This window comes from Sycon ciliatum, chromosome 1 (genome assembly GCF_964019385.1).
Source record: "Sycon ciliatum chromosome 1, ocSycCili1.1, whole genome shotgun sequence".
NCBI classification, from domain to species: Eukaryota; Metazoa; Porifera; class Calcarea; order Leucosolenida; family Sycettidae; genus Sycon; species Sycon ciliatum.
In genome coordinates, this window is record NC_088643.1 from 5105702 (window position 1) to 5122064 (window position 16363).

Consider the following 16363-nt stretch of genomic DNA (forward strand, 5'->3'; position numbering starts at 1 on the left):
ACATGTGGGGAGAGTGAAAATTCAAACTTCATTTCGAGCGTCAAGTGGTAATCTCCACGAACGACGTCAAATTCCTTCACCTTGGGGATCGCCAACACCTTCAGTGCAATCCTTGCAACCATCCTTAGGAGTTTTGTTGTTGTCCGTGGCCAATTAGCTCCTCGATATCGAGATGAAAAAATCAGTGATTATCAGCGTCAATGGCGTATCAGCGTCAAATCCTGTTTGGAGCGGTCCGTTCTTGCTTTTTTTTTGGAGCGTCAACTCTCGCTTTTGCCGCTCTGGCGGCAAGTTACTATGGAGATTCGGATTATAATCCTAGGATTATTTCGATTTTGCCGCAGTCTGACCAGGCCCTTGCTGCCGTCATCACACCACGTTCTCCGACTCCCGTTTACGTCTACGTCTATGGTGAAAAAACCAAAACGGGTGGTCGTGTCATCAGACAGGCACAGTTCTTGACGCGTACACGCAGTCAGGGTTTTGGAGAAATTTGAACCCACGTACATCGAAGTACAGGGTCGCTCGGAAAAAGGCTGGGGGAGATACGCACGTTCATACAAAAAGTCGTATACCCCCCCCCCCTCTCCATACCACGTCCACGTCTCCCGTTTCCTCTGCTGCCGTTTTCACCCCGTATACGGATCATCATGACAACCGACCAAAAACTCCTAACGTGGACGTAGACGCAGCGCTTTGTACCATGGTGTGATGACAGCCTTATAGGCCATTCACACGACGTGTAAACATTTGCACATGTGTGACCAAGATAACACTGGCAAACCGTGATCCAGTTCACACGGTGCTGGGCAAACTTTGCAACCGTCAATGTATCCATAGTGCCCTCCTGAAAATGCCGGGAAATGTTCAATTTTGAATTTTCCCTTGTTCAAGCACTGCATTTGCAGTACGCACTTTCAACAACCGACACTTTTCCTGGCGTGCAAAGATAATCGCGAGCAAAAGGGCCTCGGCCAAGATAAAAAATCAGTTGCACGCGTGTGTCCAAGTTTATCGTATCCGAGTAAATATCCTTGGAAACAGTACGATAAAAGTAAATTTGCCCGTCGTGTGAATGGCCTATAAGGGCGCGCTCGAGGTATATTATGCTCGGCAGGCCGCGAAAGAGAGCCCGTTACCTGGACCCCTACTCGCGCGGGTAGAGCGAAACTGAGCACCCTGGGATGCGAGCAGCTTTTTAGTACTCCCGGGTCCAAAATCTCACCACCAGGCCGGGATGATCAAAACGTCTGCCGGGTCTGCAGCCTACAAACGTGGATCTGCCGACACTGTGCTGTCGACGACATGTCCGGCAAGGCACCTCCTTGCGTGAAAGCAAGGAACGCTTTTTTTTTAGAAAGGAAGCTTCTTCTCCAAAATTTAAAATTTTTGAAAATTATTCCTTCTGAAAATATCATCGCGTTCTTGACCTCGAAGCTGACTGCTGAATGCGATTAGGAAAGAAGATTCCTGAAGATACACCAGACTGATTCTGGCAAGCCGTCTGTCGTCTAGATATGCAGTTGTTCGTCATGCATGGTCAGCAATCTTCCTCGTTCGTCCTTTCGTTTTCCTGACCACGATGATGACAAGCAGCTCTCATGCTCAGGTTAGTGCTGTACTTGTATGTCTGGGCACACAACACATCTGAGATTCACCCACTGACGTTATCGAACTGAAGAATGCAGCAAGGGTTCCTCGGATTCTCTTGATTTCGGAACAAATTTCCTTCACTTTCACCCTCTCAGTCTCTTCCCCATGCCCTCCATGCATGCACAATGCAGCTTGCATTTCAATTGCTGTTTTTTATACTTTGGCAGTGCCTCTGCTACACTTTCATATAGAGTGAGGTCCTGTAAATAGGATCGAACATTGTTGGTGTTGGTGTGTGTGTGTGTGTGGGGGGGGGGGGGGGGGGGGTACGTTTGCAGCCAGGATGTAGGAATGACACTTCTGCACAGCAGGTGGCAATAGTCAAAACTGGTCACTCTACAAATCCCATACCTGCCAACCTTTGCAAACCTGAGATCCAATGACATACCTAGGCATGAAAATGTATACAAAAGAAGCTCGCGGTGAGGCATGGAACTAGTGCACTTTTGGGTGCCTATTACCGCCCTCGATATCGGGACGGTCCCGGCCAAATCGGGATGGTTGTCAGGTATGAAATCCCAACCGAGAAAACCATTTAATTAAAAGATAAACTCGGCCAGGACATAGCGACTTTCTGTTTGCCGGGGGGGGGGGGGGGAGGGTCATCGTCCGCAATATTGGTAGAGTTACGGTTACATTGTATATGTAGATACATGTGCATCAGGGATTCATAGCACCTGGGGAGACGACATGAGACCTAAGTACCCAAAACGTTGTGAGTTGTGACCCCGGATGGGGTAGTTCTACGTGATCTGTGTTTCTATAGACCTTATTCGATAACGTGATTTTTGGACTCGCCTCCAGGGATTTGTTGTAAGCTGGGGCACGCGTACGTGAAACGAGTGGCAAGAAAGGCCCAGTTCGTACAAGGGAGTAGTAAAATACCGGTATTTTTCTACTCCTATGTTCCCACGCCGAGTCCACTGTGCACTGAGTGCAGGTCTCTTGCCGCTCCCTGGTTCCCGGGACCCTGGTTCACGTGATTGTGACGTTTATTGAATAAGGTCTACATGTATATGCGGGCATGCATAAATCAACCCTTCCACAAGGACGGCTCAAACAGGCAGCCAAGGAGTGAAAATTTCGCTCCTGGGGCTAGGAGTGAAACGAAGGCCTCAATTTGCCAGATGAACCTTCTCCATCGAAACGAACGAAGGTGTCGAATAATTCTTTTACCAGTTCACAGTTGCCGTTCACGCGCACTCCCCGGGGTGGGGGGGGGGGCTACTATGCACTTGTAGTGATACTTACCGTAAGCCAAGTGGAACACGACTAGTTGACTGCACAGACTACAGTACAGTATACATGCACATGTCTACAGTGAAGATCAGTGCGTGCATGCCTGCCATAATCGTATGTTGACCTTCGTTCGAATTGAAAAGAGAGGGTCGTTTCGAAAAAGAAAAAAAGCTCGATGGAAGTATGATGCTGCTGACAATTCAAGACTCACTGAAGTCGCCTTTCTGGAATGGATCATGCACTCTAGGTTCATCCAATTGGATATGGACTCAAATCATTGTTACACCATTATTGTTTGGTTAGTTATTGTACATCCCATAGCATGTACAATCAACCTTGTGAATAATCTACCTCGGGTTTACAAAACAACTCGCAAATAACGACACAATCTTCAGATCTAGTGAACATTTGATTGCATACTTCCAACCTCACGAGTAACAACAATGCGAATAGCGACACTTTTCTCATTCACAATCGAGGGTCAGTATTCCCCAGGTTGACTGCAATTGCCAATCAAACAGGAGGGGCGAAAGTCGACCACGGCTGAAAAGGCATAAAGAAAAATTAATGTATATCATGAGCTAGATGGCTGAAGGAGGAAGTAGGTTTTCTGAGAAAGCAAGAAACAGAGGTGAATGAAGCACCAGGTCTGTCCATGCAGTGGATAGAATTATTGCATTGAAAGACAGGCTCTTTACATCAGCTTGCTACTATTATACCTACATTTGCTTTCTGCCTTTTTCATGCAGGATTCTGAAAGCTGGAGCAGCTCTGCTTACCTCGACCACTGAACTTACAACTAACTTCCAACCAAGTACAAGGCAATATTATGATGAATCAAGCACGCTTGCCATCATGTCATCATTGCAAAGTACATCGACAACATAGATTTGGTGCCGACTATGTATGATGTAGAGTGTGCTCTATGTATCTATACTACTGATTGGCCTACATTGTACTTATGTGGGCTGAGAGTAATCGATTGTGCTATATGGCAGTTTACTTGTATGTCATAGATGTTAACATTGCACACAGCTTCTGAAATGCTTTCTGTTGCACTGGCCTACTGCGGCCCACTGCAAATAGATTGTAGTGGCATGGGCCATGCCATAATTATAGTAGTATACCGGTACTACACCAACAATTTCACTGGTGCACTGTACTTACTGGTACGAGTAGATCTACATCATGCACAGCCTTGTCACTGCTTTTCTCATTTTTTATTAATTTACTGTACTGTACACATTTTGGCACAGCTCTTCCACAAAGAGTTACTAGTATTTTCTTCTGCATACCTACTGTATACAGTGACCTGACTGGTAACATCTATGGCTGTGAAATCACAAATTTCTGGGTTGACAGCCTCGAACCTATACGATTTGTTTCTAAGAACGTGCTATAAGAAATTTTCTATTGAAGTATTCTACTGTAGCTCGCAGGACATGGAGTGCAATTACGTAAAGTTTGGAACACCACTCTTCTGTGATTTGGATGTCAAATTATGAAATTCAGTGTGTGAGGTAAACCCATGCATGGCATACACTGCTATAGTATGACTCGGGGTAAAGTGTTCCAACGCATACTCATTATAGTGAATAGTTGTGTGACCAACGTTGTTGCTGCTGGATAAATAGTACATATTCTGAGATAACTGAAGCTACACAGCCATCTAATGTTCAGACATGCATCGAAGGGGCCGTAACGAGATCTGCAAGGCATGATTCTATACCTGTATTTGATGCTCTCTAGCCTAGGACATTCACCTGCCTCATTTTCTCTGTGCTGCATTGATGAGTCCATTAGTAACTAAAGGACGAAACAGCATGCTGTCTGCAGATTGGTAATTGTGTAAAGACAGACGTGTATGTAGTGGTAAAGCTCAGATACATGTGCAACATAACAATCCCGGTGTTTGACAACAGCACAAACCTACACCGCAATTCTTAATTTTGGGCTGTGGTGTTCTTAGTATTCCAGGTTGGATGTTCTGTAGGCTTCCACGTTCTTGGGCGCACGACTTTACTGTGCCGAAGAATATTTTTCAGCCAATGAACCCAGAGCTTGGTGGCAGAGATGAGTGCCATGGAACAGCCTTTTGCATGTGGCTTTCACTACATGCACATGTATAACGCTCAATTGATGCGGAAAAATCAGACGAGGACTTTTGCAGTTATGAGCAAGGTCCCCACGAATGGTCATGTCACTTCACAGAATACATGAACTGATAGAGTAGACCTCGGTCCCCTCAGAGAACGCTTGGGGAAGTCGGGTTCAACCATAGATTTATACTTAACAGAGAACGCTTGGGGAAGTAGGTTTCAACCATAGATTTATACTTAATATTCTTTACAACAAGGATCGATGTGTTCCTTCGGATGCCCTTTATCGACTTTCACACACTTCTCCTCTCTCCTTTCGTCATAAGCACCATCTCTGTACACTGGTTCATAAAATATTTCTTCATAAAACCCCTTCACACATAATGAAGTACAACTGGTTTTCGACAAGCTCAACCCGTAACGCGCTTATCCTGCCTCTTGTTAAGTCAGCCCGGTATCTAAAGCCCCCCTTGTTTTCCGGTTATTCTCATTGGTTAACTGGGGACATGTCCAAAACCATACTAAGTACTTGAGCTGCTCATGAGCCCCACAATTATCAGGCCCGCCGGTCTGGTTGGTCAGGTTATCACCAGACCAACTTGTTGGCCACCAACAAACGTTTCCTACCGTGGAGGACGTGTGTACCCGCCATGAAACTACCGGACCAATCAAAAACTGCTTCCGGCGGCACTGATTATAGTACAGGTTTAAGTTAAAAAGCGGCTCCATTTTGTCATACATTAAACCAACTCTGTCATTGCTATGCTCCTCAAAAAGAGTAGTGATGTTTATTCACAAATGAATCACAATGCTATCAGAGAAATTTGATATTCTCCAATTTTAGGGGCACTGCAATACTATCCAAAATTAATGCTGCATGGTCATTGTTATGAAGCAGTCACTTCAGTACAGCAATTAAACAGGCTGATTATGTGAACGAGATTCACGGCAAATCTTCTTCCATCAGTGCTGTTCAGTCTTGAGTGGTCCACTGAGACAGGAAAACAACCTGTTCGGTCCTTCCATACGAGAAACAGAAATTGAACATGTTCCAGGGTGGAGGTGGCGAGTATCGGCAATGTAATGCACCTTTAGGCCAACATGACCATCATTCCGACATGGATTTTCAAACACCTTCGCTCGTGAGAGTGCCTCAGAGTGGTATTCATCAACAGATGGCAATCCTGTAAAACACATGAAAAGACATAGCAGCAACAGAAAGAAACCTAATGTTATAGAAACGAATTCGAAAAACAAAGTCTACTATTATTCTAATACAGTGAACCAAGGTACAACCACACTCCAGGAGGCAAGCAAAAGAGCATATAATCCGAAGGTTGCGATGCCTGGATGTATTGTATTTATGTATTTACGGATTCTCCACAGGCTAAATCGAGGGAGTCTTTGTCATGCCACACTGGATACAACATGCTACCAGAATCACTTTCCCCAGAATTGATGATCTTTTCTTAGGGTGTTATATAAGACACATCTGTAGCCACTTCATCTTGCTCACGAAATCATACACCACCACACAAACGGGTCCTTCGGCTATTATACTTTGGGTGGTACATGGTGATGTATGATATTGATAATCTATTGATACCATATTCAAGTCTGACTCTCACCGTGAGATCCTGGCAACAATATTACCTGGTACACGACATACAGTAAGATCGGGCGCCGAAGAACGCAGGGGCTCGAGCGCAGCCTAGGAAAGTTCTTAAATTTTTGATTCTAGCCAGACCGTTCTTATTCACACGCGCGCTGCGAGTCGAGTGACGTCATGACGTTTGTCATGTACATGTACATGTACGTGTAGTGCAATGACTTATGATGTGGTACTTCTAAACTATACTATAGTGGGTGTCGTAAATGGGAATGACTGTACATGTAGCAGTTACTGTTTACACATACTGCACTCATGTGGAAATTCCAAATTTTAAAAGTGTGCTTAAATCTGATAATTCTAGCCTGGACTGTTCTTAAATTTTGCCGGTTTTCCAGCCTGGGTGTTCTTCGGCGAGGTGTTCTTCGGCGCCCGATCTTACTGTATTCAGACACTGACATAAGCATCTTTTTGGAACAACAGGTGTGCCTATCTGCTAGTGTAATGTGACACACATGCAGAACACATGCAGAATCAGTCATAGCTAATTTTACCCCCTCACTGTTGTATGCGCAGACTCCACTTCGCGGTGTCAAGTACTCTTCTTTCGGTGGGCTACTCCACTAAGGCGCTTGTCTAAAAGGACTCACATTCATCCTGCAAACCAACACGACTTGCATAGTTTTCACTGTCGGCCAAAGTGCGTGCATTGCACACATTGAGATTCACTCCCTCCGTACAGGCCAGTACAGAGCTGCCCACCAATTGAGTCTGTTTTGCGTACTCAGACTTCTGATTTTCCGTATCTTGCAGTGTTTTGCGTACTGCCGTGTACATTGCATGCATACTTGCACTGTAATGTTTTTTGACACGCACATGCATGTCGGTGGCTGCATTTGGTAGTGTAAAACATGTGTGACTTGCACTCACGACATTATTATTTTTGTGCTACATGTACATGTTGTTGTGGTACGGCATGCACTCGCTTTGGTACAAGACTATTCATCACTCAGCTTACACTTGCAATGCTTCTACACAGCTGATTGATCCTCTCCGATTTTCTATACCATTTGCTCAATTTCTGTAGTGCGCACAAGGAGTGATTTTCCGTACAAATACAGAAAATATGGAGGGCTGGTACTTGGTAGCACTGCTAGTATGGTAGTACCAGGCTAAGCTGGCTGGAAGATCAAATACTTCTTTGGTTCTTTCAGTCATTTTCACGACATATGTTTTCTTTATCATGATCCCCGGGGTGTGACATTCTTATGAATGCAGAAACTCAGTCTTTCTAACCGAGTCTCACGTGCAATGTGAATTTGTTCTTCTTTTCTTCACAATGCCATGTATCGATTCATCGCTTCTTCCCACCCGAGATCCTATGCAACAGCGATTTAAAGATTGGCTTTATCAAATAGTTAATTCAGAGAGAGAGGATCAGTTGTGGATGCTGTGACAGCATAGAGTGTAGATTGGTGTAAACATCATTGCCCAGCAGAACCGTATTCACAGGGATCTGCGTTTAGCATATGGAAGCTATTTTTTTAGAATTTGTACACGTCCAATAAGCCTGAAGAGAAGAACACCTAACTTAGACTGTCCTAACGTTATCGAACGCACTGCCAAAGTAAAAACAACATTTGAAATGCAAACTCGATTGTGCATGCATGGAGGGCATGGGGAAGAGACTGAGAGGGTGAAAGTGAAGGAAATTTGTTCCGAAATCAAGAGAATCCGAGGAACCCTTGCTGCATTCTTCAGCTCGATAACGTCAGTGGGTGAATCTCAGATGTGTTGTGTGCCCAGACATACAAGTACAGCACTAACCTGAGCATGAGAGCTGCTTGTCATCATCGTGGTCAGGAAAACGAAAGGACGAACGAGGAAGATTGCTGACCATGCATGACGAACAACTGCATATCTAGACGACAGACGGCTTGCCAGAATCAGTCTGGTGTATCTTCAGGAATCTTCTTTCCTAATCGCATTCAGCAGTCAGCTTCGAGGTCAAGAACGCGATGATATTTTCAGAAGGAATAATTTTCAAAAATTTTAAATTTTGGAGAAGAAGCTTCCTTTCTAAAAAAAAAGCGGGCCTTGCTTTCACGCAAGGAGGTGCCTTGCCGGACATGTCGTCGACAGCACAGTGTCGGCAGATCCACGTTTGTAGGCTGCAGACCCGGCAGACGTTTTGATCATCCCGGCCTGGTGGTGAGATTTTGGACCCGGGAGTACTAAAAAGCTGCTCGCATCCCAGGGTGCTCAGTTTCGCTCTACCCGCGCGAGTAGGGGTCCAGGTAACGGGCTCTCTTTCGCGGCCTGCCGAGCATAATATACCTCGAATGAAGGGTGTACGTTTTGAACTGACGTGAGATGTCTCCTTGCCCTCCATGGCATGAATGTAGCTTCGGGTGAACCTTTTCTACTACAATGCCAGTGCAAGGCACTAACATCTACTTGTAGCTGTAGTATCTAACACTAGTAGTAGTGCCGCGTGCCTTCTTTCTCCCAGTCTGAAAATGATCCAAGGAACACATGATCGGAGGCCATTGTTTTAATTGATTGACCCGTTACATAATCTGTAATTGTTGCCAAATCCCTTTACTCTGCACGCCGTCATGGGAAAGCAAAGGGATTCTTCAAGTTCAGACACGTTTGCTCAGGAATACAGACGAAGATTAGGTAAGACTGCACCGTGACTTTTAACCTTGCATTTTCTTCACCTATTTGAGTATTTGTGAATTGACCACTCACTGCAAATGGCACGAGTAACAACATACATGTTTGTACCAGGGAGTCGTAAAATACCGGTATTTTACGACTCCCTGGTACAAACATGTAATCACATGAAAGTACTGTGTAGAAGTGCTGCGTGTACATAGGTTATGCGTTTAAGTCTTACCACGTACATGTACCACAGTAACTGCTGATCCAGACAAGATATGAGATGAAGTTTGAACGCTCATAGCATACTGAATTATGGTCTGGATCAGGGGGTCGTATAATATATTTGACGACTCCCTGGTCTGGATGACTTCAAGCATAGATACTATAGACTACGGTGCTGCTCAATGAAATCCGATCACGTGAATCGAGTTCGCGCCTTGCGCCAGTTCAACGTCCCAGTGCCTGCAGGTCCAGGGCTGCACAGCGCCCGGCATGGCATTCACTCGCTTGATCGGATTGCATTGAGCGGCACTACAGTAATTGTACTACTGTAGTATGTCATGTTACCTCGTACACAAGGATCTCAAGCTTCAGCATCAATCGATTGCATGCATCACCCACCCGCTGCCATTCAAAAAAACTTGCTCTCTGTGACTGGAATACTCTCGGCCCTTTCAGAGCTTCTATCATCTGCACATGGTATTGTACAGGCCTGCCGGAACCTGTCCAGTTGGTCCGGTTAACACCGGACCAACTCTGTAGCTAGCAATGTATGTTTACTGCTGAGGAGGGCATATGTCCCCGAAAAAAAGAGCATATGTCCCCGAAAAAAGGGCATATGTCCCCGCTATATCATGCACAAAGTATGAAGGACAATGGTACGACCGGACCAATTGAGAACTGCTTCCGGCGGTCCTGCTATAGTTGCATTTTTGTGTGCGTGTTTGTACGTATTAATGTGTGCACGTGCATGTGCATACGTATATGTCTCAGGTAGACAAGAGTTCCGTGGACGGAGCAAGAAGGACGCGCTCAAGGTGCGGGACAAGGCACAGGCACGGCAGACCAACCAGAGCTACATCAAGGTACATGCGCAGTAGTGATGAATTGCCAAACTCATTCCAGTGTAAAACCTTACACACACACACCATCTTCAATCCAAGTGGTCTCTTCGCAGAAAATTACAATAATTCAGGATGATGATGGCTCCTGGCCGAAAATTTGATTGAGAATTATTGTAATTTGCAGCGAAGAAACCACTTGGATTGAAGATGGTGTGTGTGTAAGGTTTTCCATGGCTGCAGTGGAGCTTGCGCACATTAAGAACTCATTCCAGTGTGCCGCTACATATTTAGCAGAAAGCAAACTACTGTTTGTGCTGCAGCATGGCAGTGGTCTTGTCAAGAATCTCCTTTTTGCCATCCACCTTGAATGAAGAGTCAGACGACACCAGCTATACACGCCAAGGGATATTCCAGGTGTTAGCGGCAGTCGGGAGTTCCCTTAGGAACAGTACTTTGCTTGGTTTAAGGGTGGCTTGTCATGTGACAACCGCTCTGTTCAGCTGCTACTCGCTCTCAGTCAAAGCGCTGCGTTTCGGGAAAAAAATAGTTTATTATTGCCTTGTACTTTCCAGACCTATCACCTATTGTCAGCACAATTTACATGGGATGAACTTGACCTTTTTTTTAATCAATTTACACCGGCTGAACCTGGCCTTTTATCGATTTACATAGGGTGAGTCTGGCCTTTGTATCAATGTACACGGGACGAACCTGGCCTTTTTTTTGCAGCGGCATGAAAACGAGTGCATACTACAAGGAGTATTAGTATACAAACAGACGAAGAGAAGTACACTACAAAAGCTGCAATACCCTGTTGATGCTCACGCAGCTGCTTACAATCGTAGCCTATGAGAGAGTCTGGGGTTGGTTCTGTTTCTTGTGCCCGTGCAGGACGTCATTTTGTCGGTGTCGGCACTGGCGCTGGTGTTAGCAGTCCTCTACATGATCATCTTCTACAGTCTACAGCGATAGCAGGGGCACATGAGCTGAACAGTGCAGCACTGTTGAGTCGTGTTGGCCCCCAGTGCAGTCGCGCACTATACTGCTGTAATCTGAGTCTCTCTGGCAGCAGCAGCAACCCCAGGTATAGCCATGCACTGTACATCTGCAATCTGTAGCATGCCCGAGAACTGTGGACGTGTGCTCTACAGACTGAGTGCAGTGGCAACCAGTACTGGGCGCCTCACTCGTGGAGAAGTCAAGTGCCACCGTATGAGACTATCAGTGCATCCATCCGGGCAGCAGACATGCGTGCGTGGTCGTACGTGCATGAACATCCAGTCCTGACAGCGCTTGGTTCAAGATCAGTCTACACCGTCAGCTGTCCAGTGTGGCAGTTCTCACGGAAATTTGTCTGCTTGACTTCAACAATCGTGTCTCTTTAAAAAATTCAATGTAAAACACTACATAAAACTATGTACATGTACAACAATCAGATCATGATGATCAATATTCAGTGTACATGTATTGTTAACAACACATGTACTTTGAAGTAACAAACAGTTCGAATGTTTATTCTTATTCTCTCAATGGTGTGTTGCACTCGGACGCTTTTGCTACATTTCCTGCTGGTTTGTGATGGCTATCATGATCTGTGGATTACACCTGTATGACTGCATCTGTTGAGGTACTTTTCGTTAATAAGAGTTACGCCAGTGAAGTCATGAGTTGTTGTTGTCGTCGTCGTCGTTTGTTGCTGTTGTTGTTTCAAATCTTTATTCTCACGATAGCCAGTGGCCAATAAGAGATAATAGTGTAAGAAAGGAGAAAGAGTGAGGAAGAATTGGGTGGGCAGAGCCTAGGGGTTAATGACTACTTAAGTGTACGGGCAGGGGTGGTCGCTACACGAGCATGTTGTTGTTGTCGTCGTCGTCGTCGTTGTTGTTGCGAATGGCAGCATCAGTGACTGGCAAGAGCACAGACTACAATGTCTATGAATTTAGATCCTGTCCACTACCTTTGCTATAAGAGAAGTGCGTGCACATCCAGTTCATCTGCAGATTTGCGTGGTTCTCCTGCAGCGGGCGTATAGTGTACTATGTACCATCAAGAGTACATAACCCCCGGGGCCGGGGGTTATGTACTCTTGATGGTACATAGTACATGAATAAGGGCCACACCCTTAGATGCGTGAGATTTGTGAATAGAAGACAATACCTGTGCATTATGCCATCATGGTGGCTATACATGTACTGTTCACCCAGCAATACTGCAAAACCGGGAATTTTCGGCGGTGTAAATACTGCAATATTTTCGGTATTTCCCGAAATCAATGGTTTGGTAGCGCGAAAATTTCGGTGAACCAGTTTTCCAGATCCAAAAATGCATTTTGCACACTGTGTGACATGGCATGGTTGAATTTTAGGTGGCGTTCTATTTTACGTAAAAATTACCTGTACCGAAGTTACCGAGAATAAAACTCCACCGAAATTTTCCGGAAAATCCCCGAACCACTATTTCCCATTGTTGTTTCGCGAATATATTTCAGCAAAATGACCAAACCAGTTCCAGGCTTGTAGCCAAGTGGCCCAAAGCGCCACTATGGCATAGCATGCCACTGTACCCCCTCCCCCACTTTCAGAATCAAAAGTACCACTGTCCACATCATGATCAGTTTTCTTGGAACCGTACACCTCTATTTCCCATGCAGTGCAGAATGCATTAATTCCGTGAATGTAGGTGCTGACAAGTAGACCATTGGCGCTTTGCTGGTTCATTGCCAGTACTGTACAATTGAAGAGGGAATAATGGAGTTTTTTGACCATACTGGACAGCCATGTTGGGTCCTCTCTGTCCACATGCCATGAATCAGGATCAAGGAGTCGTAAAATACCGGTATTTTACAACTCCCTATTAATCAGGATCACCTTCCACACAAATTTAGTCACATGACCAAGAGGTGAAACTCCACTATGGCTAGACCAGGGAGCCAGTAGTCAAATTTGTGACGACTCCCTTGACTAGCATGAAGAGCAGGAAGGAGTTTTGGTGCTGCGCTACTTCTCCCCGATCAAGAGTATACTCCTGCTCATACGTGGTACTCCGAGTGTGGAGCGATGCCGATTTCAAATTGTCCTAGCTGCTCCTCTTCAATTACAGTATTTACTGGCTATCGACTATCGTACAACCCCAAGGCCATGCATGGCTATTATAGGTGCCATCTCACGAGATAATATTTGACGTGTAAAGGAATTTCTGCTGCTCTCTTAAGACTCTTTTCAGTCAACTGCCAAACAGAATAGCAGCAGAGCACGCCGCCAATTCAATTGCACTTCAAAGCACATGTACACTGAGGATTTAAAGGGTCATGGGCAACGGAAGCAAGCAAAGAAATGGCAGAAGTTCAATCCATGATCATAGTGATTCAACAGCCGCGCGTTGGCATCACGGCTCGTTTATGTTAGGGACATGGGCTACAGCAATCTGATGCAAGCCTGTAGAATTCGTCTGTATGAGAGCGTGCCTCTGTATTGCATTGCCAGGCAACTCTGTATGTTGCAAGCAGTCTCGGTGTACGCTGGAAAATACGGCTCTTGTACCACTGGTGCATGCCCCTAACGTGGTGTCCATTCAAAAGAAAACGAAATCAACTGAGCTGAGAAAAAACCCAGCTAGTGGTTAAAAACATGCGTGGATTCGTCTCCTCATCGTGTCACCGTCTCGTCCAGCGGGAATGCCTCCACGACTTTCGAGTGGCTCTTCTTGCGATTAAGCACCATTCTGCTCATAAACTTTGTGGCGGCAATCAGCTTCATCAGGTCGACACCCTGCAATGAGAAGGCAGACAGAAAAGAGAATCAAGTCATGGTGTACCGGTACGTGAACTTAGATCAGAAGTTCATGGCGATATTGTGATGGCGTGTTCAACTAATTTCATTTGCACGGCGTGACACTTCCTACAGTGCATTTCAAAACTATAGACGCGTAGGGTTTTTGAAATATTTCAAATTTGGCTGGAACTTTTTGAGAATAGTTTTCGGAATATTGCTCAGGATCGCTCCACAATTACTCTCATTATAGTTTCTAAAGGATTGGATAACAGACGCCCAATTTGGAAAAATTTATGCACAAAGTGATCACAGATTTTATGTGGTATAGATGCTGGCATAACGGTTTTTGCCTAGGTACGCGTCTATAGTTTAGAAATGGACTGTAGCCCTTACCCTGGATTTGACATTCGGCAGAACTGTGGATACCGTAAACATGTAATTTTCGGTGAAACTTTAATTTCGGTAGAGAAACCAGGCACCTAAATTTAAATTACACCTACAAGGCACTAGAGTATGCACTGAATGTGAAGGGAACGCTGGTCACCTATTCAAACTCTAAATTACACCCGAAACCTGACAGGTCCCCGGCACCGAAATTTTAATGCACCTAAAATTACATGTTTCACAGTACACCTGGACCAGCTTGATCATTGGCAGTGATAGCAGACAACGGCTACATGTAGTATAGCTCCAGCAGATCCAGCTATAGCAATCACTCTTCATGATCGAATTCAATAAGAATTTTAAGACACATTCTGGCTTTTATATTCATATCTTTAGCACACACACCAACACCAACAGAAGCAGCAGCACCCACACGGCAACAACAGCAGCAACAACAACAACAACAACAACAACAACAACAACAACAACAACAACAACAACAACAACAACAACAACAACAACAACAACAACAACAACATCTCTTATTGGCGATGGTGCCATCGTGAGAATAAAGAATTCAAACAACAACAACAACAACAACAACAACAACAACAACAACAACAACAACAACAACAACAACAACAACAACAACAACAACAACAACAACAACAACAACAACAACAACAACAACAACAACACTTACTGGCCACAGGCCATCGTGAGAATAAAATATTTCAAAAACCAACAGAAGCACCGAAAGCAGCAACAGCAGCACCCACAAGGCAACAACAACAGCAACAACAACAGCAACAACAACAACAACAACAACAACAACAACAACAACAACAACAACAACAACAGCAACAGCAACAGCAGCAACAACAACAACAACAACAACGTGTGAGAATAAAGATTCGAGACAGCAACAACCACAACAACCACAACAACAACAACAACAACTACAAGAACAAGAGAAAGAACAACAAGAACAACATCTCTTATTGGCCACTGGCTATCGTGAGAATAAAGATTTGAAACAACAACAACAAACAAGAACACGGACAACACCAGCAGCAACGTACCGTGTGTATTTGCATGCCAGCCAACATGAACACCAAGTCCTCGGTGGCAACATTGCCCGAGGATCGTGGCGCGTACGGACAGCCACCGATTCCACCAGCTGATGAATCGAAAGTTGTCACACCCATCTGCACAAGCACAATATGGAAAAGTCAGTTCCCAAAGGAGACGAACACCCCTTCGATATGATTTCTCACAAAGCTCACAAGATCCAATGATGTAGAAGAGGTTACAAGAATGGCATCAGTGACAAGTTAGTTCATGACTTGTGTACATGTGCCAGTTATGAGTGTAGCTTTAGGTGCGATGAAAGCACTCAAGCTAGAGCCTTCGCCTCAAAGGGCTGCTGCCAACATGCTCTCTCCCCCAGCGGCTCACAGACCTCACGGTTGATCCACGGGAGAGTGATACACGTACAAAGCAAGGCAGTCAGCAAGAGGCTGAGGACTGCCGCCGTGGCGGTGACTCACCTCCAGACCGGCCAGAATGTTAGCGAGCGCCTGGCCGTAGGAGTCGTGGCAGTGCAGGGCCACCTGCTCAACCGGTATGCGCTGCAGAACGCTGTACAGCATCGAACGTGTGCTGCCTGGAACGTCACAAGCACCAGCAGCAACAGAGAGGAGAGAGAGACAGCGAGGATGAGTCTTTAAACAGGAAAGGCATATTGTCAGTCAACGAATATCAGGCGCATATTAATTTTCGGCCATTTTCTGGCCGAAATTTTTTTTGCTGAAGGTTCAAGGTGGCACTCTATACGGGCAGCAGCATTAACAGGCTGAAATTTTAATGCGGCCGAAA

At 45.2% G+C, this 16363-nt stretch overlaps 2 protein-coding genes and 2 long non-coding RNA genes across 4 annotated transcripts in view; 2 read left to right on the top strand and 2 right to left on the bottom strand.

The window, feature by feature from the left end:
* The first annotated feature begins 1109 nt into the window (after positions 1–1109).
* Positions 1110–4367, top strand: LOC135810851 (uncharacterized). The gene is made up of 2 exons (XR_010552424.1): positions 1110–1609; positions 3642–4367. It is a non-coding gene; the product is annotated as an uncharacterized LOC135810851 (long non-coding RNA).
* Positions 4368–5655: 1288 nt separating this feature from the next.
* LOC135810859 (uncharacterized) lies at positions 5656–8922 on the bottom strand. The gene is made up of 2 exons (XR_010552430.1): positions 8428–8922; positions 5656–6175 (listed from the first exon to the last, which is right to left on the bottom strand). It is a non-coding gene; the product is annotated as an uncharacterized LOC135810859 (long non-coding RNA).
* A 26-nt stretch (positions 8923–8948) lies between these two features.
* On the top strand, positions 8949–12033 carry LOC135810869 (triple QxxK/R motif-containing protein-like). The gene is made up of 3 exons (XM_065324282.1): positions 8949–9282; positions 10261–10352; positions 11223–12033. The coding sequence occupies exons 1-3, from the start codon at positions 9219–9221 to the stop codon at positions 11301–11303; spliced, it is 237 nt and encodes a 78-aa protein (XP_065180354.1). The 5' UTR covers positions 8949–9218; the 3' UTR covers positions 11304–12033.
* Positions 12034–13621: 1588 nt separating this feature from the next.
* Positions 13622–16363, bottom strand: part of LOC135810880 (hydroxymethylglutaryl-CoA lyase, mitochondrial-like) — a 12897-nt gene continuing 10155 nt past the window's right edge. Inside the window, exons 9-11 of the mRNA XM_065324293.1 lie at positions 16036–16151; positions 15568–15693; positions 13622–14098 (exon numbers count right to left, since the gene is read on the bottom strand). Coding sequence (XP_065180365.1) covers positions 13976–14098; positions 15568–15693; positions 16036–16151 — 365 coding nt within the window. The 3' untranslated portion in view covers positions 13622–13975. The remainder of the gene's footprint in view (positions 14099–15567; positions 15694–16035; positions 16152–16363) is intronic.

Bases quoted from the DNA above. Each gene is read 5' to 3' on its own strand.
- LOC135810869 (XM_065324282.1), top strand. From the start codon at position 9,219: ATGGGAAAGCAAAGGGATTCTTCAAGTTCAGACACGTTTGCTCAGGAA. The intron at 9,283-10,260 runs GTAAGACTGCAC...TATATGTCTCAG, and splicing joins GGAATACAGACGAAGATTAG to GTAGACAAGAGTTCCGTGGA. The intron at 10,353-11,222 runs GTACATGCGCAG...GTGCCCGTGCAG, and splicing joins CCAACCAGAGCTACATCAAG to GACGTCATTTTGTCGGTGTC.